The 20409-nt window shown below is 39.7% G+C and overlaps 1 protein-coding gene and 1 long non-coding RNA gene across 7 annotated transcripts in view; one reads left to right on the top strand and one right to left on the bottom strand.

Moving 5' to 3' along the window:
- The window catches only part of LOC116452323, a 50923-nt gene extending 42649 nt beyond the window's left edge, over positions 1–8274 (top strand). For 2 of the 3 annotated variants that reach the window (XR_004243468.1, XR_004243466.1), the window contains one exon: positions 422–8274. This is a non-coding gene — a long non-coding RNA (uncharacterized LOC116452323). The remainder of the gene's footprint in view (positions 1–421) is intronic. The other variant, XR_004243467.1, reaches the window with a different exon arrangement.
- A 256-nt stretch (positions 8275–8530) lies between these two features.
- The window catches only part of PREX1 (phosphatidylinositol-3,4,5-trisphosphate dependent Rac exchange factor 1), a 144621-nt gene continuing 132742 nt past the window's right edge, over positions 8531–20409 (bottom strand). For all 4 annotated transcript variants that reach the window (XM_032126666.1, XM_032126667.1, XM_032126668.1 and 1 more), the window contains exons 30-40: positions 19881–20009; positions 19166–19207; positions 17431–17648; positions 16316–16415; positions 15550–15693; positions 14808–14922; positions 14310–14376; positions 13371–13558; positions 12672–12774; positions 12032–12099; positions 8531–9928 (exon numbers count right to left, since the gene is read on the bottom strand). In XM_032126666.1, coding sequence (XP_031982557.1) covers positions 9886–9928; positions 12032–12099; positions 12672–12774; positions 13371–13558; positions 14310–14376; positions 14808–14922; positions 15550–15693; positions 16316–16415; positions 17431–17648; positions 19166–19207; positions 19881–20009 — 1217 coding nt within the window. In that variant the 3' untranslated portion in view covers positions 8531–9885. The remainder of the gene's footprint in view (positions 9929–12031; positions 12100–12671; positions 12775–13370; positions 13559–14309; positions 14377–14807; positions 14923–15549; positions 15694–16315; positions 16416–17430; positions 17649–19165; positions 19208–19880; positions 20010–20409) is intronic.

Raw genomic sequence — 20409 nt, 5'->3', positions numbered from 1 at the left:
CACTAACAAAGGAATTCTCTCTGGCCTTCATCCATAATGAAAATTGCAAGAGATTTCACTTCTAACCTGGTAACTGATCTTTAAAGTCAATTCAAAAAAACACTTACCAGTCCTGCCGAGCTGCGGGTCAGTGAAAGATTCCACCTGTTTTCGTGTTCTCTCCTACAATGCCTGCTTCTCTTAGTCAAATGACAAAACCAGTGAACAGAAGGCATGGTTTTCATCTTAAGTTTTCATGTTTAAAACCTGAAACCTTCAGGTTTACTGTCAAGCCTATACTTTTCGAGATCTCTTAACAGTACAGAGCCATCATGTGTAGTAGGCTCCACAGTGTTCCCTTCTGCTGAAAAAGAAATCATTATAATCTTTTCACATGGTCCTTCATCTAGCTGAACCCCCTCATTTCCTTGTCTCCTTTCAGCTTTCCCTCCCTGAGGTTGAAAACTGAAGACTGTGATCACTATGCAAAAGATAATGGATGTTACCAGCAGTTTTCAGTGTGCCTTTGGAGGAGGTGCAGACAGAGCTGACAGGGTGTGTTACCCATCTGTTCATTGTCAGTTTATCACAAAGTCTGCCCGTGTTTACCAAACAGCATTCAAGGAGGGAGGGATCAAGGGAGCCCTCCAACTTTGCACTGAAGCAGATGAGAGTACTGCCATGAGCTGTTTGTTCAGCTCTGGGGTCCCGAGCTGCACCAGCGAGGCCATGATAAGCCCCTGGCAATGGTAACAGCCTTGGTTGCCAGCAGCCTTCTTCATAGTAATGGTAGTGCCTGTGGTTCTACCCCTCAGCTGGCCATCAGGAAACTCCTTACTCAGGAATGTCTGTGTCCAGAGTTCCAGAAGGGTGAATACTGGGTTTTACTGAAGTATCTCAGAGTGAAGTTACACCCATGGAGAATGCAGTACTGAGAGGGGGACAGAGTGCTTCTCGTGCTCTGCACTCCATGCTTTCCTCTGGTACCTTGTAGTGATTCACTGGACCCTGCTGTTAGCTGATGCAGCTTGCTAACTGAGCAGAAAGCATGCCAGCAAAAGAATGAAGAGATTGTGGCTGAGTTAGCAAATTGAACCAGTTCACAGAAAAGTGGGATGAGTGCCAAACCTGGCCCAGGACGTGCCAGAACTGTGAGGCTGAAGCCCTTCCCTTCGGCTGCAGCACCAAATCTCCATGTACATGTGTACCCTTGCTCTTAGGTAACCCATCCATTTGACTGTACATTTAAGCACACGTGACTGCTGTGCCAAGCAGCATCTAGAATCAAAGAGAGAGATTTTCAGGGAACTAAATTAAATGAATGGAAATCTGTTGGTTTCTGTAGAAGTTCTGTCTAGGGAAAGACTAAGAAAGATTAATGTGTTGCCAGATGTATCAATCACATGGATGTCCTATGTATAAACTGTTGATGTTTTGTGGCTCTGCAAAGACAGTAATTTATTAAAAATCTCTTCCATTTAAGACAGAACATTGTGAAGAAACTATAAATAGAAAAAAAAAAAAAGGAAATTACTATTTTACAATCTGGCATATTTTCATCTTTGTTCTACACATCCCACATTAAATCATGCTGTAGCACTTAATGCAGGACTGAAGCAGCTTTATATAGGGGGATCTGAATGCAGGGAACCAAAATCTCCTTCCCCTTATACTGACTATACTTCTACTGCTTTCAGGGGAGAGATGCATTATAAAAAAATTAGCCAAAAGTTTCTTAGATACTGTTGATGAAATTCATCTGCAGTTGATCTTTTAGTGGTGATTTTAATTTTAATATCAAGTGATCATTCCTCCTGTGAAGAAGCTGGCTTAAATGCTAGGGGAAAAAATGGATTCTGACATGGTTTTGTGAAGCAATCATTTCTTATGGTGTTTTCAGTCAGAAAATGAAACAATGTCCCTTCCCTTTGGCTGTCCTATGCTCTCCACTGTTTTGTGGAAAAGAGGAAAAAATCAGGTGATTAAAATCCCTTTCAACCCTGCTCTTTCAGAGACTGTTATCTTCCTCAGTTTTTTTTTCACAAGAGCTGATGAAGTGTAAGGGATTGGTCAGAGAGAGGATTGTGCACATAGCCTTACTATCTGACTGAATCTTCCAAAATGCAATTCTTCCGAGTGCTAACTGTTGTGAATTTAATGGAACACAAGGTTAAAGTGAAAAACTAGAAACAAATCCTCTCTGTCTGAAGGCCAGTCAATAACTGAATAGTTTGACAATTCCAAACCCCTGCCACTTTAATGTAATTGAAGTGTGTGGAAAAGACATCGTGTTTCAGCACCTACCAGCAGCAGCTTCCATTACAGGTGATAGCACTCTGAATATATTCAGGCCATACTGGTGTAATGATGGGAAAGGAGTAGGAGTGAACAGTTGTCCTGTCTTTAAAATCTATTTTGAGGGTTTTTGTAGGTTTACACAGATTGCAGTTTACTGTGTATATCAGTTTTGGGATGCACATGGAAGCTCTTAGTATGTCTGAAGATTTTTATGGGCTGGTCTGTCTAAAACTAGTGAGGCTGAACACTTTTGAGGGTAGTTATGAGGAGTCTCTCTAGCTGTCCATTGTCCGGTCCAGATGAGCAAAAAAGTGATATTACTGGAGTGGTATTATGCAAAAAATCATATGAAGGACATGTGCAAAAAGATATGAACAGCGAAATTAATTTTTAAATATCACCCTTAATAGTGTTCATTCAGCTGTATTGATCAAAAATTCCTTTTTGAAAAAAATTTCCTGTGACTGCTTAAGCTGTATTTGCTTATTGCTCATGTTAATAAGTGGGAAAATTCATTTTGAGAAAGAGAGAGCCTGGGAGTGATTCCCTTCATTTCCTCTGGCTTTCAGAGGCAAGAAGCAATTTTGCACGTTTGATTGTCATTCAGCTGCAGTAAAGGATAGCCCCAGGAGGGCCAGTTTAGGGCAATTACACCTGACTGACCTCCATAGTCATGACAGCAGCTGATGGATCTTTACACAGAAAAGCTTAGTTTTACAGGTCTCTCTTTTGGAAAGCTCAATATTTTATGTGTGTGTCTATAGCTGTATGGATTTTGAAATGTCCTGCTGACAAAACCAGCGAAATTATCCCAGTGGAGCTAACTGAATATTTACTTCTTCTGTCTTTAGGGAATCCAGCTACTCCAGACAGGATTTCAGACCTGGGCAACTGTTCTTAATGCATTCTCCTTTCAGCTGTAGATATAGGCAGCATAATTGTAAAGTGATACTGGAAATTTCTTTGCTTGATAGGTTTTTTTTTAGTTTTAATTCTGCAGCCCCTGCCGTTTTTCAGAATCTGGCAGTGGAAATTTCAGATTCACATCTAACATGGCATTAATTTGGAAGAGGGCACTCTGTCCTTTCATGAATTTCCTTAATCATGAATCCAGAAGTAGATTTTTGACTGCGATAAACACAATACAACTTTAATGGTTACCTAGTACTTGGTTATTCTGGGAGGAGAAGAAGCCTGCGTTGACTATCTGCTGATCACGAGCAACCTTCTGGAAGCCATTAGCCACATGGCTTGGCCCAGCAGAAAAAGTTTCCATCTGAGGAAAAGAGGAATCTTATTCTCTCCTTTTCTATCTTAACATGGTAATTTACCTTTGTATTTAATTTCTCCACATGCAAAGAGGGATAATGCTATTTACCAGCCAGTAAATGCACAGCTGCTGTAATTTCTATGGATTGTTAATGCACAGGTATGCTGAAACTGTAGTTTTAATTCCATTACTAATTGGAAATTGGGAAGTTTGCTAGAGCCTTTATCAAATAGAGATATACTAAATGGAACTGTGGTTTTGTAAGCCATGGCAACTTGTCATAAAATCTTTTCTCCTGCCTGATTTTATGTCTGCAAAAGGCTGTTGAAACCAGCAGGAGTTTTACTTACTGCTGCTTATACAGATATTTCCATGAGATTTAACGTATTTTACAATTTTATGCGTATCCATGAATAAAACTTAGCTACTAATGAGGAATTAAGCTAGAAATATGTGGTTTCCAGTTTTTTTCACCACTTTGAGACCAGACTCAGATGAGTCTGATCTCAGCTATTAAGGCAAATTCTAAACAGTATTTTTTGACATTTTTTTAATAGTTATAAAAACCCAAACTAAAGGAAACTCACTTGATGAAGGGAGAAACCCAGAGCTTCTCATCAAGAACCTTTCTGGGGTATATACAGAGAGGAAAATCAGGAGGAAAAACTGCTGAATTTGAGTACAGGTGGTTCAGAGGTCAGAGGATGCCTATGCTCCCATGAAATTGAGTTATTTCTGTGCTGCAAAAACCCCTTCTTGGATGGCACAGGGCATATTTCTTGTGTGCAGATTCTCAAGGTGGTTCAAAAGTGTTTCATGCCTAAACCAATAATAAATCTTGTAGTGTTTAGGACTCAGGGGGACCATGGAATTAATAGGTTTTCAGCTATGGTTCTTTTTCTGTTCCTAGCAATTCTATTTTCTTTTAGATTGCCACAAAATGCTGAACTAATGATTCCAGGGAACAGTCCAAGGGAACTCTGAAAGATTTTCCAAAGCTTGGGTATCAAATTTAAAACTTGACTTTGTACCTCCAGTGCCTAATTATTTATTTTGTGTGACCAATACTCTGCAGTTGCTGATGGTTCATTTTATTGCCATTAAATCACTTCAGACACTCATTACTGCAACATTCTTCTGCAGCTTTTTTCAATTGCCTTTGGATTTCGTTGTCCTAAAAGACATTTAATAATTTTTTTTTTTTTTTTGGTCCCACAAGACTACTTATCCCACTTATCAGATCATTGGTGATCAATTCCTGGCAGATCCCAAGAGAGATGTGAGCCGTGTAGTGCTGATCACACCCATCCAGTGTGAAAACTGCTGTTTGTTTCTTGTCACTCCACAATTTTAATGCAGTCATTTCAGTTAGAATTACATCTTGTTCTCATTTACCATCTGTACAGAGGTGAAATAGCTCCCTAGTTCATAACTTTAAATTACTGCTTAAAATGTTGGAAATTTCTGTTGGGTTTGAGTTATATGCTTAAACCTATTGGTTGTTGCTGGTTTGCAATCAACTCTATAACACCAGAGTAGGCAGAAGAAATAAGGCTCAAGGTTTGTTATTTCTTGCAGCAAGACACATTATGTGTTATACCAGCTCTAAAATTGCTTATTATTAAAATTGCTTATTATTTCAGAAGACTATAATAAACTCCCTGAAAAATAAAATAGAACTGAGTTCATGTGGAATCAGAGATGAATGATGCATCCTTGCCAAATCACTCTCTGCAAGCATTGCATTAACTTTCATGCGATAATTTGCAGATAAGTTCCATCAAAAACCCAACCATTCAAGGACCTCTAATAATGTGAATTTGATTTTTGCACATTAAAACTGTGATAAAACCATACTAATTATTTTTAATTATCTCAAGATGAAAATATGTCACTCATGTAAGTAATTATGTAAGTCATTTAAAACTGATTAAATAATAATGATTCTTTCCTCATTGTCTTCAACATGCTTATAACCAAATTTAATTTTAAGCAGGATTGAGAAAATAATCACTTGATTCAAACATTAATTACTAATTTTAATCCTAATTCATTTAAAAACAGACCTATTTTTTTGCAGACTCTGCAGGGTATTAATTGACATTTTACAAAATGAGTCATTATTTTGGCAAGGAGAATTATTTTTCAAATAGTGAATCCTGTCAGCCAGAAGGGGTTGTTAAAGAGCTCCAAGGGAGCTTTGGCAGCTCAGTGAAAGCAGCTTTATTTAGCAGTAGTTTGGCTTCTCCAGGATGACTGGAAAAGTCGTGGTAACTCTCTGCTCTTCAGACCAGCCAGGGTGCTGCTCTCTGCTTTCCCTGCTGCCAGTGGGCAAGAAAGCTGAAGAAATTGTGTCCTAAAGCAAAGAAACAGCTTTATTGAGACATGCTGGAACAGGATAGAGAACACTTTAGATCAGTTTAGAAGTGTAAAAATCAGGAGGTTTATTGCTTTTTTTGAAATGGATAAAGAGTCTGAGCACAATCTGCTCAGGATTTGACCCAGGACCCAGAGCCTTACAACAGTAGGGCTGGTTTTGTTGGGGGTTTTCTATCTAGACCCTCTCTACCTGCTAACCTCCCTTGTTAGGAACTGGGGGAATCACAACACCCTCCAAAAGTGGGACAGATTTTTGGATGTAAATTCCTTTGGTAAAGAACTACCTTTTTGATATGTAACTTTGAGAATTAAACCTAATGGCTGACTGTTCTATAAGAAGAATGACACTAATATATCAGTAATTTTTCTGATACTAAATCTTAAGTCCTGATGAGATTATTATAACCATCATGTGCACTAAATAACTAATGTCACCCATCGGTTTCACTCCTTTTTCCTGCAGCTAATTCAATCGCTCAATTTTGTTCATTCAAATCACATGCTTTGTAAGCTCAAGGGTGATCAAGACCACCTAAGGGAGTGTACTGTCCTTTTATTGACTTTTAGCAACATTTACCATACAGCCTGCATTTTTTACACTTACCAGTTTCACCTTTCTCACCTTTTAGCTCCTCAGAGAATCCATCTTAATCAGAACTGGAGACAGCTTGCATCTCTCCTGCTGCACCAGGCACTGCTTCAGCCTTTAAAACCTGCTTTGGACAAGCTACCTCTTTTTTTGTCAAAGCCTGACGGAAGAAAAACTTTCAGCCAATATTTATCCCTGATCACTTGTACCCCTTTGTCTCCTTCAGGCTGTATTTATGTTCAGATTGAACTGTCTTTACCTTTCTCATTATTATTTTCTTATAGAGGCATCTGTTCTCCTCAACTCCTAGCTACTGCATTTTCACTTAATTATTTGGCCCCAGCACAGAGGCTTGAATACTTCTCCATCATAACTGACCATTTGTCTCCTAGTGCAGGCTGAGCTTTCATGATTCCATCAAATTGCCTCGGTGTCATCTTGTGACAAACTCTATGACATGCTCCTTTTATTATCAATTAACAAGAAATATAGCAAAATATTTTGTTCAATCTTCATGTACTGAAAAATTTACTCCCACTCATTTCATCCCCTTCAGTGTTCAAAGTCCTTCAGGGTTTTTTTGTGTCTGTACCAGAATCCTTTGCAGGATTAGTGTCTCCCAAATCAGCATCACTTCAGCTTGCTAATATCTATGCTTCAGTGGTTAATGAAAATGTTCAGCAAACTCAGTTACAAGACACATACATAAGAAATTCCACTTGCAGCTGCCACCCAACCCCAGACACCTCATCATCCAGCTGCTATAGTTCCCATGTTCTCCATCTTGATTATTTTCCACACTTCCACTGTATCAGATGTTCCAAATCTACAAAATCTGCACTTGTTCTGTTGTTGCCAGGCCTGATTCTTTGCTTTTAGCCCTGGAAATTCTGCAGACCTAACCTCTCTGCTTGCAGGCTGGTTTGTGCTCTCTTCTTTTTCCACTTGAACCTGTTCTTTCCCAGCACTGGTTCATACCCCACAATTTTATGACATCAAACCAGTTTTTCGTTTCTACCTTAACAGGAGTCTGTGGTTTCCCCCACAGCTTTAGGGGACTGCACAAACAGGAAGAGTTCAGCTCTACACTGCCAGTTTGAGCTGAAATCAAACCCACCCTTCCCCTTCCCATTTCTACTTCTGACTCCTCCCCACGCCATACAAGTATATCAGAACTTAAAACTGCTCAGCAGAATGCAGGGCTAAGGAACTAAAGGGTGTAAGAGAAAATAAGATCAACCTTCTTTCCTTATAATATAAACCAACTTTTAATAATAAAAACTTCTCTCAGGTTTTCAGTGAGAACAAGACATACATTTCAGTGTAAAACAGTGCACAGTGTACATGCCCTTGGTTACCCTGCGTCTCGTGTTGACAGAGGCTGCAGGCGTGGGCCAGGATCCTGCCCAGGCTGCAGCTGTTATGCAGAGCAGAACTGATGGGGACACAGCCAGGGCTCACCCAACGGGTTCTTTTTTACTTTACGGTCTTCCTATGCTTCTTACAGTACTAAGTACTTTTTAAATTGAGGATTCAGTGAGGAAGCATCTATTTCTTCTTCAAATAGCAAATGGTAACAGTAAGTTTTCCAAAATTTAACAAAAAGTGCATTGAAATAGTGATCTGCTCATCTGGCTGCAGTCCAGAACAGATACCCAGTACCAAATCCATGCATCCCACAGCTGGCAGTCCATGGGCTGTCCTAGTTCCCTGCAACATGTTGCTGTAGATCAGAGGAAGCAGATAAAAGTACAAAATAGAGATCAAAACAAGTTCCTTTCCCAAAATTATTTCAGTCTGTGAGAGAAGAAAACAAATATTAAAAAATTAAGAAACAAGATTCATAACAAACTGCATCCCCCAACATGCCATAAACAGTTTTGCATTCAAGAGAAGATTAGAAAAATTTAAGAGGCCTTCATGTCCAAATAAAAACATTCAATTTTAGTTTTTGAGTTGCTTTGGATGTTAATAAAATAAAATTAAGCCTACTAAAAAACAAACAACAACACAAATAAAACCCCCAAACCTTTATTTTCTAAAATATACATTACTGCAAAGCACTCCTGGGTTTCCTGACTGGGAGCTGGTTTAAAGGAGGCTGTGGAGAAACAGAGGAATGGGGAGTTTCCTGTACACCTGCCATGTTAGGGAGGGCTGGTCATGTTAAGGCACTCACTCCAAAAGAACATTATTTCTGTCCTGAGACTGCTGACATGCTTTGATTAGTTTCAGCCAGTAATTCGGAAAAAATGACAATGCTTAGGGTAACACTGACAGAATGGAGAACGATTTTTCAAACAAGAAAAAATAAAGAACATTATATACACGATTCCTTTTTTCTTTTAACTTAAAAGCATCCCTAATACATCTTAATAACTGTATTTAAGACTGCTTAAATACTGAAGATTTTAAATAATGTAGATTTTTTCAGTAAACTGGGAGTAACTGTGTATACTGCCAGTATATTGGTCCCATTTTAAACAATATAATTTTTATTTTAATCTTGTACATATAATAACATGATTGAAAACACGTATTATTCCACTCCACATAAATAAGTATAGTTCTTCTGACCTGTTTTAAAAACTACATCTGTTCAAATAATCAGATTGTAAGACTGTATTTTTTCTCTGTAAAGTTTTCTTAAAAATCCCACACTCCTCTTCGCTAGCACTGTATTCCAGAGTACATAATCACAGGGCATTAGTAAAAAGAGTTAATCAAAAACCTGAAAGCTACAGTAAGTAAAATGAAGTAACGATAAGTAGTATTATGGAATGTATACTCTGCAGCATAGATTCTCTCACTGGGCTGAAGTGGAAAATTACTCTGGAAGAAATACTTTATGTTCTTATTTGAATAAGCCATAGACTTATTCTTTGCTCAGAAGTGCAGGTCTGTTCATGAAAAAGAGGGGTTTATGAAGATACCGCTAAAGGATGTTGACCAAAAACCTGCTGGCATTTAAATGGATGCCAGGTGCAGTACAGGGAGAGAGGCATGTCCATCAGGATTTTCTGAACCAAGCTGTATCTTGAAGTCTACAACTTTGAGGTGGTTGCACAAAGAAGTCACCAGGAGAACTGTGCTTTCTTGAAGAATAATGGTCATTTTCCAGCCATCTGGCGAATGGCAGCAGCATCCATTCTTGCCTGTGGTGTTTGTTTCAAGAATTTCAAGTAGTCAAAGAAATACACAAATCCTGCATGGGTTTCAGGCGTTCAAAGGCAGATTCCTGATGCCTGGGCCAGCAGGTCCCTCTCTTCCAGAGCGCAGCAGCACCACTGGAGACAGTTCGTAGGGTCCTCGGCCAGGGCTCCTCAGAGCCAAGTTCTCTTGTGGGGCTGCCAAGAGGTGCCTCTTACTTCTATAAATCCCCATCTGTAGGCGGCTGGCACAACCTATAGAGTCTGTAGTGCAGATGAAGAGTAGGGAATTAAAGATCATACAGATAACAAAATTATTGGAATAATGTATGAGGGTCAGCAGCTTCTTTGTCATTCTGCAAGCTTTAATGACGTATCAAGAATACCCCTCTTTTTAATCTTAGTAATTGCAAATTTAAAAGTGCCACTAGCCATTTGTTAACTAAAGTATTTACAATCACTGTTTACAATATTATTTGAGACTCTCCATCGCTTCCTCTTAATTTTGGCTCAGTCTGGGTCTTCAACAGTCCCTTCTCTCTTTTTCTATTTCTTTTGGTTTTAAACCCAGTTCACCATTTTTCCTGAACAAAAAAGTTCTGCCCCTCATACAGGCTGGGGTACCAAACACATAAAAGAACCTATCTGTTTGTTGACATGCTTGAACAAATCTTAAAATTAATAATGATCTTTTCAGAGAAATTTTTTGACTCACAAGATTATCAAATTGAGAACAGTGGTTAAACCTAAGCGCATGTTGACTTGACATTCATGCATGACTTTGTGAGCTTTTTCTTGGCTTTTTCTTCTTCACTTCTGATTAAACTCCAGTCTTTTATAACTTCTCTTTCAAGATGGCTATTACAGATTTGTGCTAAGAAATATAATCCTGGGAGTTAATATTAATTCACCAGATCTCCTTTTAACTTTGTTCAGTTTTATTTCATATTATGATGGAATCCAGGAGGAGCACACAATATCTGAGCTTTATTGCCCTGAAATAATCCAAGTAAATACTTCTGGAATTTATCATTGTGATTTAGAGTCTACTCAAAAGAAAAAAAACCAACTCATCTTGTGATTTGTTTTTAAAACTGTTTCTTTTTGAAGGTAACATGCAGTTATGGCCATAACAATGGAGCCAAAGTAACGTATGGCCATTAATAAGGCAAAATAACCACACTGCCAAAACACTGATGGATGGCACCTGGGCCATGGTACAGGAGCCAACACCATTGTTTTAGTTTAAACATCTCTGAGAAAATGAACCAGGACTGTTAGAGGAAACACCACCACAGTCTCTAAAGTTTAAAATAATTTTCTATAAACATTTTGAGGAGCGGATAGGAGAGAAAAAAGAAAAAAGATGGGCTAATTTAGACTAACTCAGCAGTCTTAATTGGTGGATAAGGTACCAGTGTTTAAGGAGTCTTCTTGACACTGAACCAATGTGCTCTTTGGACGACTCTGGCACTAGCAAACATATTTGGTCTGTCTGAAGATATGGCACAGACTTTGCTGGACCTTTTCTGACGCTGATTCTTGTTTTGTCTTCATGTAAACAATGCCATTAACAACGGCAGAATCAGAAGTTTCTCTGGTATTTGTACAGACAGATTCTGTATACACTGTCATCTAAACCATGACAAATTGTTACTGCCATTGTGGGAAAATGCTGTGTTACAGTTTATTGAAGATCATTCTTTTCCCTCTGAGAGATGAAATTGGAAGAAACTGACCCAAGATACTTTTCTTAAAAGTAAAGGTATTATTCTCCTCTAGAGAGAGATGAACATCTCTATCTCCCATTAGGTGCAGTAGGATCCACAAATGTACAGTGCTTTTCAAAGCTGCCTTCTAGACAAACCCGTGTATAACCCCAGGCAACTGAGGTTCCTTAGGGCTGCATTACTGTGTGGTTACTCTGACTTGAAGTGCTTGCTCTTAAACCTGCACTGCAAGAACTAAACCATCAGACTCTTGTAAGCACACTACTGCATTACCTTTGCATATCTGCAGTCAAATTTGCTGTTCAGGAATTTTTTTTTCTAAGCATTCAAGAGATGACTGTCCATCACTAGCTTTGTCAACTCATAGAAACAGTCCAAAAAAGATCAGCTATGTTTGATTCAGAAAATGCAGAAACCCTTGAAGCTGATGATCTGCAAATTCTAAGCAGCAAAGCTGATTCATCTACAGTATGCACTTAGTTTAGTACAGGGAGAAAAAAGAATAGGATTTTTTTTTTTTTTCTATTTTTTCCAATATTGCTACTGAGATCATCTTTGGTTATAGCAGGAACTCCACAATTGTTACAGAAACATAAAACCAGCACTCAGAGAAGACACACAATACATAATAACCTACCGAGGTGCACACTGTGGCATTTGGTCCATCACTTTCAGATTCTTGGCCGAGATTTCGACTCTTGGTCCCTATGGAAACAGAGAATTTATGGTACTGACAGTATTGATAAAGCAAATGGTCCTTAGGGAAGAATACTATAATGGGAGTATGGCTCCTATTTGAGAATTCATTAACTACTTCTAAAAGATTTGGAATCCATTTGGTGGATACAATTATCATCTGTGTTTACGTAAAAGATAAATTAGTCCCAAAGCACTTTACAAGCACTGCTGTCTAGCACTAGGTAAGTGCTATTAGGTAAGCACTAGGTAACTTCTGCTATTTTAACAATATGATTGAGACTTGGGTTTTTTCTATACAGAAATTGTCTTAAATATACTGCACAGTCTCTCTTTTATAACCGTCAAGGCAGACGGTTAATATACACTGAGGCATAGACTTTAATTGCTGCAGGGGCCGTACATGCAAAAGTTAAGTTGTTCCTGTCACACACAGGTGTAGTTATTCAGACATTAGTAGAAGTTTGGAAATGTAGGTTTGTAGTGCACAAAATACAGTGCCACAGCAAAATAAACTGGTGTTTGTACCATGTTACTGAAATGAAGATGGTGGCATGCAGCAGACACATGCCAATACTCACTTGCTTTCGCATGATGTCTGTAGCTTGCATGATACACTTGGGCAGGAGTCCATGGCTGCGAGCCAGTATGGCTGCTTGCTCCAGGGACACACTCAGTGTGCTCCTGAACGAGGGAACAAGAGTTAGGTAGTCACAGATCATATTTTAAAAACTATAAATAGGTATGTGCAGGACACTTACCTGTTAAGTATTACTTCTGTTAGCTATTTACTTTTATTTTTTTTTTTAGATTTTCTTACATATAAAACTATTAAATTACCTCAGTCTTGTTGCACCTGGATCATCTGCACTGATTCATTTTAAAGCAATTCACAAATTAATCTTTACATTTGAGACACTGGCAGAACAGTGGTGTGTTTCAAAATCAGTGTGTGCACACACCAAGATTCTAGAGCTATTTTTGAGCAACTTCCTACATTTTCAGTATGTGACTGAAGACAATGCTAACTACAAGTTCTATGCAACGAGCTCACTTAGTGAGTTGCATTGGTTGATGCACTGAAACACAAGAACTTTTGTGTCTATACTAGTTATTAATAAAAGTATTAAAAGTTACAACCTCCCCTGAAGTAAAGTCAGCAGATTTAGGTCCTTATTACATTCCCTTAAAATTCACCTTATTTTGCTTTGAATAGGATCACATCTCTAGAAAGGACCGAAGTTCCCATCACAGCAGTAGCACACAGGTTTAACCCTCACCTCTGCATCCCAGTGGCACACATGGTGATCTGACAGGCTCCCAGCCGGTAACAGAGCTCAGAGGATACGGGCAGCAGGCCAGCTCCTGATGCGGCACTGCCCGAACATCCTGACTGCATTGGTTTTGTACTAATGAAAGACTTCATCAGCCTGCAGAGCTCATCCATTGCATTGATAGGGCGAATAAGCTAAACAAAGCAATACAAAAGCAATCAGTAGCACATCAACACGTTCAAGCTATAAAGACATTTACAAGTCTTTCTCCTATTGTCTAAGCACAATATTCTACAGGAGAGTAACTGCCACACAGTAACAACTATTTAGAATATGTATGAACTTTGGAAGTGGCAGAATAAAATTACTTAGGCTTGGGACAAGTTTTTGTCACTAATCACATAGATTGTTTACAATTTATATTACAATTGCAAAGATGGTCTCTGGCTTTGTGTTCCCTGCAGTAGCATTTTAATGCTTTGCATGCACATATTCACATGTCACCTGCCCAGTTAGACAGACTGCCTACACGTGAGATGCTGGGCAGCACTATTTTCTTGTTTTGTCTGTGACTGTGAACAAAGTGTAACTTGCAAATTGAATGTTTGCTTGTTTTCATGCATCTGTGGGAGAGGAATATGAACCCAATCTGTTTGGCATCAGACACCGTGTTTGGCAAGGGCAGGCAGGGTCACATAGAGTCTTGGTGTTGCAGTGCAGGGGGTTTGTGTCTACCCAGGTTCTGCACGTTTTCTTCTCAGCAAAAGAACTGTAGCCAAGCTTCAGAGAAATTCAGATCACCCCTTTAAGGTAGGGAACATTTTAAAATGCTGTTTGGATTTGTACAGATCTGCCATACAGGTATCCCACAACTGGAATTTTAGAGATGTTGAAATAATACTTCTATGAGAGAATTTATTGGAGAAATAAATGCAGAAACAATACCTGGTCAATCTTCACTGCGGTAGTATTGGAATCAGTGGGCAAGTTTGATCTCTCTAGGTAAAATGTCCTGCAAAAAGGCCAGCAAGTACTACATTAGTTGGGTTTGCTCCATTTCAAGCCCATATATGTATACTATCTTGTATAAAACAGCTGAGAAAGCTATGCTAAAAAATCTTGCACTTGAAGATCTTCCTTATTGAACCATTGTGATTGCAGTAATTTACAGAGTCTGTACTAAAATATTCCAAACTCCCATTAAGAAAAGTATAATTCTAGCCCTGCACAAAATTCTGAGGTCAAATTTGCATTCCTTCTGAATGGGCTAAACTATTGGAAGAAGTTAACAAGTTTCCCACACAATGAGGATCTCCAAAAATCCCATTTGTACAAAAACTGCATCAGGAATGGGACCTGTTTTTCATTAAATTTTAAGGCCCTTAGCAAGGAGCGCTCTGAAATTTTCAATGTCTTTTAAGGCAAAGCAGAAGTACAAAATACCTGAGTTTACGGTAGTATTGCTGCACTTTTTCAAGTGAAATACCATTAATTTGCTGTGGGAGTTCTTCTAGAGATGAGCCAGCTGGTTGTGATTGCCCCTCTGTACTCTCCAGAGCTGAAGAAGAAAACACTTTTACTAAAGCTATGTTATTAGTGGTTTTTTAAAATAAATATATTTATCTCTCTATCATCTCATTGCTCAGCAGACGACTCTTGGATCATGTCAAGGCTGATTCTGTTACTCTATAAATTTAATGCTTTTCCCAGTATGGGAGTACAGTGGTAGTATCACAGAGGTGAGCTTCACAGAAAGCAGTTCTGTCTGACAGTAGTTACTCCCCATTAATGGTCCCCTGACAGAAATTTCCTGTGTTGTATTTTGGTGTGAATATTTGCTTATCAAGTCAGTTTCTAGTCCAGATCATTCTGTCACAGTGTTCGTGTTTTAAAACACTTCTCTGTAGCCCAGGCACATCTCCTGATCCTACACTAGATCATGTCGTCCAGTGTAATGTTTCTATGGCTGAGGCATGAAAAAGCCCCAAACAAGCACATTTTGTTCTCATGACTAATTCTAAAGTCTAGCACCTCCCCCAGGGCTTCCTAAAATAGAAATATCTGCTTCCTAAGTGTGTCTGTAGGTCTCAGCTGCGTTTTTAAGAGCTTTATGGTCGTTCTATATTTTTAATCTTTCAAGATCAGTAGTTAGCTTATTTTTCTCAAGAAAGCTTTTTATAGACACCTTTTGTAAAGAGCACTGTGTGCAGTTTCAAGGTTCCCCCATTCTGAAACCGAGCAGGCAGTTTGGAGAAGTAGTAGCTGTCAAGATGAAAGATAACCTTCAAGGCCTGACGACTTCCTTCGATGTGGTAGAAGACATGAGTATCTGGAGAAATGAAGATAAAACACTTGCTGCTTTACCACAGCAGGAGAATTGTAAAACCACTGCTGTCTGAGTTTGTTAGATTACCTAATGACATATCACATATCCACCATAAGGTGAGTAAGGGAGAGCCTTTATGGAGAGAATGCAGGCTCTGAAATATTACACTAAAAGAACACAGTTAGTGTGACCTAGTATGATGTTTGATGCAAATACAGTAACTGTACTTAATAATTAGAATCCCATGTTGTTTCATGGCATTTCATAGCCAGTAAGCATGAAGAGAAAGAGATATGGGAGGGTAAGACACTGGACACTGAAAAGTTAGGAATACACCAACAGGGAATGTCATCTCTCTTCCCTCTGTACAAAATCACACAGATAAGGCACATTGGCACAGGCCACAACTGCACAGCACAGAACACGCACCACCAGTCCATGTCAGTCCTGCTTTAGGGGCTGTGTGCTTGCAGTGGAAGCTGAGGGAATACAACAGTGCTTCAGAGAAGCTGCCCAGTGCTCTCCAGGTGTGAGATGGTCTCTTAGATTTATAATCATAGAGGCTATTAATCCACAGAACATACCAAAAAAAAAAAAGTGCCTCAAAGAAACAGACAATACTCACTTGCTACAAGACTTTCATCCAGCTGCTTGAAAAAAAAGGCAACTTTGTCTAGTTCAGCCAGAGTGACCTGGATGTCTTCCAGCATGGTGCGCTCCTCCTTCTGTAGAGCGATACAAATAGGTTATTATCTGCCAAAAGATGTGTGGCAGGAAGGTACTGTTGTTACGGGCATATTTTGCTTTAGAGTGCAGAGCTTTTCATTAGCTCCATCCCAGCCAGGCAATTACTAACAGCTTTTAAACTGCAATATAACTTTAACCACCCTTTGCTTAGATGTCATTTGATGTGATTCACGGAGTAGAAAGGTTTAAGAACTGAGTAAGTTTGAAGGGATCTCCTTCTCCAAACTTTATACTTACAAATGTGAAGAACAGCTGATCAGTTACTGCAAAATAAATATTGATACATTCTGTGCAATGCAAACAAATAGCAGTTACATGCACAGATAGTTTGGATTGTATTTTATAAAAAATATCCACACTCAATCTGCAATATCTACAAAGTAAGAAAAAGAATTCCCTTCTCTATAATGTCAGAGCTGCTTGTCTGTTTTATGCCTCTCTTTTCTTACAGTTACATTTTTACAGTTACAGTAGCTGATCTGCTGTAGCTCATCAGTTCATTAGGTGCAGATGAACTATGCAAGCACAGCTTTTCTCCCTAGACACGATGCCTCCAGCCCCAGCACCATAGACCTGAGAGACGGACTGCACTGTATCTCTTTGTCTGGACTCCTGCAATACTCAGAACTTTCTCGCCTGTTTGGGAGATGCATGTCCTCACCACGGGATGGCAGGGGACACTCATGCCACCAACAGCTGGGCCCTAAAACCTCTAAATGCAGCAGCATTGTTCCCAGTATGAAGGCTGACTGTTTTCTATAGTGTTCTAGTGTGACAATGGGTCACTTTTTGTGAGCATATGAATATGACTGGATAAGGAATATGGGCACTTGGTTGTCAGCTGAGGAAATCTCCAGAGTCTGCAGTAGTGAGAGTCTGAATACACTGCTAGAATGCAGGTAACAGGTTCCACAGCTCCGGCTGTGCTGAGTGGCACAGAATCACACAGGCAAATAAAAGCAGACCTGAGGATACCACAACTCTTCATCTTACCATGGTGGGGGAGAGAAGAGACTGGTAATTCAGTAAAACTCCAGTGGCTGCTATCTGCTCCAGCCATTTTCTGCTGGCATCTCTACTGCTCTCTTCATATTCCCCATTGTTGTTGTACCGATAGTTGAGAGCAGCCAGTAACTGCTCTGAAAAGGTGCAAATAGCAGCCACAAGAGCCTGACAGAAGATGGAATCACGTCTCAGCTGTAGCTCAGTATCTGTCAGAGAAGGGGAGAGAAGCATAAAGAAGTCATGAATATACTCATCTTCCTTCTCACTGCCAACAAAGCAGTTTGTGTGTGTGTGCGCAAATAATGTTCAGCTTCTGCTGTAGCTTTGCACTGACTTCACAGATACCTCTCCTTGCTGTGTGACCTGGGTGGACAGATAAAGACAGCACAGCTAAGCACATGTGCATGTCGTGAAATTTTCTAGTCCAGTTGACTGTTCGTTACTCCCTCTGCCATCTGCATGCTCCTTCCAACTGGAAAGAAACTAACTACTGGAAAGTAATAAACTCCTTAGTTACAGCCATATCTGGACTGATTCCCTTCTTTTTATGTTTACAGGAGCAAGAGAATTATTGAAAGAAGGTCTCTGCCATTACTTCTCTCCTGGGCTATTAGAGATTAATCTTCCCCCATCCATCTGCAATTTGTGGGTTTCCCATATGCCTAATGCATTAACTGTGCCCATCCATATAGTATGAATTGGTTTGTTTCTTGGGAGAATTTCCCCTGTATTAATTTTGCTTCCTGTGTGCCTGCCAGGCAGCCACATGCTGGTCAAATCAATCTTGTCATGCTTAAGGGGATTGCAGGCCAGAGAAGCACATGAATAAGTAAAGAGTTACTTCCCAGGCACCCCCAGCCCTTCCAGCAGGCTCTCATTGAAAAGGCACTGTTCCCTACAGAAAGAGGCTGAAGACATCACCCAGAGGCTTTGAAGGTCCGGATTATTTTTATAAGCACTGAACACAACAGACTGACTAACACACTCCAGGCACTGGGCCATATTCTCAGCTTAAGAGCAGCCATCTTTCTTTCCAGCAGATGTTCATGGAAATGCTGCAGGAGATGGGGCACACATAGAGAGACACTTTGGGAGACATTTTATCTACTATCAATAAAACCAGCCTTTATGGTCAGTAAACTGGCACACAGCCTGGTTTGGACAGACTCACAGACCAGCCCTGGCAGGAGCTGAGAGATAAGTTAGAGCCATACAAATCTCTGGTCTTCATTCTATGAAGATTTGAGAATCAAGTGTGGCACAGTGAAACAATGACTGCCTATTCCAGTTATGTATTATCTCATTTTCAAACAAAAGAATGCCAAGTGCTACAATTACAAAAAGACTGTGCACAGGCTCCTTGTAAAGACCTGTCCCTTGCTCTGCAAGCACAAAGGTTGGTGCATGTAACAGGTTCCTGATGTCCCCAGTATTGTATTTGGGTTCTCCTTGCACATTTAAGGTCTTCATCTATTCTTGGCTGTAATTTCAGTATGCCTGCTCTGTTTGGAAAGATGACAGAGTCCATGGGCTCAAAAAAGTTGTGCAATATATCTCATTTTTGCTGCATGTTCTCACCACAGCAGGAAGCAGTAAAGGGAAGGAGGGTTCTCTTCCATCTGGGAAGGAGGGTTGTACAAAGGAAAAAATGAAGACAGAAGAACCCTGTCGTAGGGACTTCTGTATGTATGTTGTTGTTTTGTAAAAAATGAAAACCCCTTACCTGTGCATTTTAACAAGGCCAAAAGCAGCTGATTCTTCCCATCTAAAACAGTGAAGAAAACAAATGCTGTTCAACATAATACCAGGGTAGATTGCAGCTGGTTAAGTTTCCTCATTCCCCCCCAATCCCTGGCACCTGCATGGCCATGTCTATTTACTCTGGTAGCCCTCACTTGCACAGACATGTTCATGACTGAAAAAAACAAAGCATAAAGCAAAGAATTTCACTGGCTACATGCTCTGTTAACCATGAATTACTGGAAACAAATTGCACTTGCAGATGAATCCTAAGGAGGAGATCTCCATCCAGTGCTTCGCACTGATCTGTAGACATCAGTTTCATCTCCTGTTTCAGTTCAACCAGATTGCAATGGTTTAGAATATTGTAATACCTGATTAGCATTCACTTCACAGTTTGGAAGTATCCATTTTCTAAAAGGGTTTAAAATTCACAGGGAGATAGATCAGTCTGACATCATTCTGAATGGGCTGATGAAATAAAGTAAGGGAGGGAAAGTTCTTTGGAATTGCTGCACAGGTGCAATTTTACCATAAAGCACCAGGACTCTGCAAACCACAACCTGTTCTACCTGGTCATCTCTAGAGCCCAGGACAGCCTTACTACAAATTGAGTTAAAATTATGAAATCAACTGCTAGATTTGATGAAGATCTCTTCTCCCTGAAGCCAGTAACAAATGTTTCCTTATTTACAGACCTTCCACGTGTTTCTGTATGATGTCAACAAGGTTCTTGATGCGCAGTGGAAGGTTCCATGGATCTTCCTGAATGCTGGCTTGAATATTATTCCGGCACCTAACTGTGGTTTCTTCCTTCTGTTTAAATTCTAGAAAACATGGAGTGTGTTAGCCATTTAGGAAATGCTAAATAACTAAGAGTGGCTTAGGAGTTATAATGTGAATACAGATGAAAGCAGAGACACAGTACCAATAGTAGTAACTGGGAATTCAAAAGGTCCTTAAATAGAACTAATAGAGAGGACAAAAGACCATTCCCCTAGTCCCATTATCAGCAGTCTCCCTGCATTGCTTTCAGGATTGTAGGCCTGGTTGACATGCAAAGTGCAGGGAGCTCTGCCCCACTCACTAGACAAGGAACCCCTTTCTGTTTCCTCTGCCTTTAACGACCAGCAGGCAGCTGTATCGGGTAGACACAGAGAATCAGATCAACTTTTTGGCTGCAACTGTCACATCCCAAAATACTGATGAGAAGTTCTGAAATATCCT

This window comes from Corvus moneduloides, chromosome 17, assembly GCF_009650955.1.
Source record: "Corvus moneduloides isolate bCorMon1 chromosome 17, bCorMon1.pri, whole genome shotgun sequence".
Lineage (NCBI taxonomy): Eukaryota > Metazoa > Chordata > Aves > Passeriformes > Corvidae > Corvus > Corvus moneduloides.
Note: the sequence above shows the minus strand (reverse complement) of the source record. Positions and strands in the feature narration are given on the sequence as shown.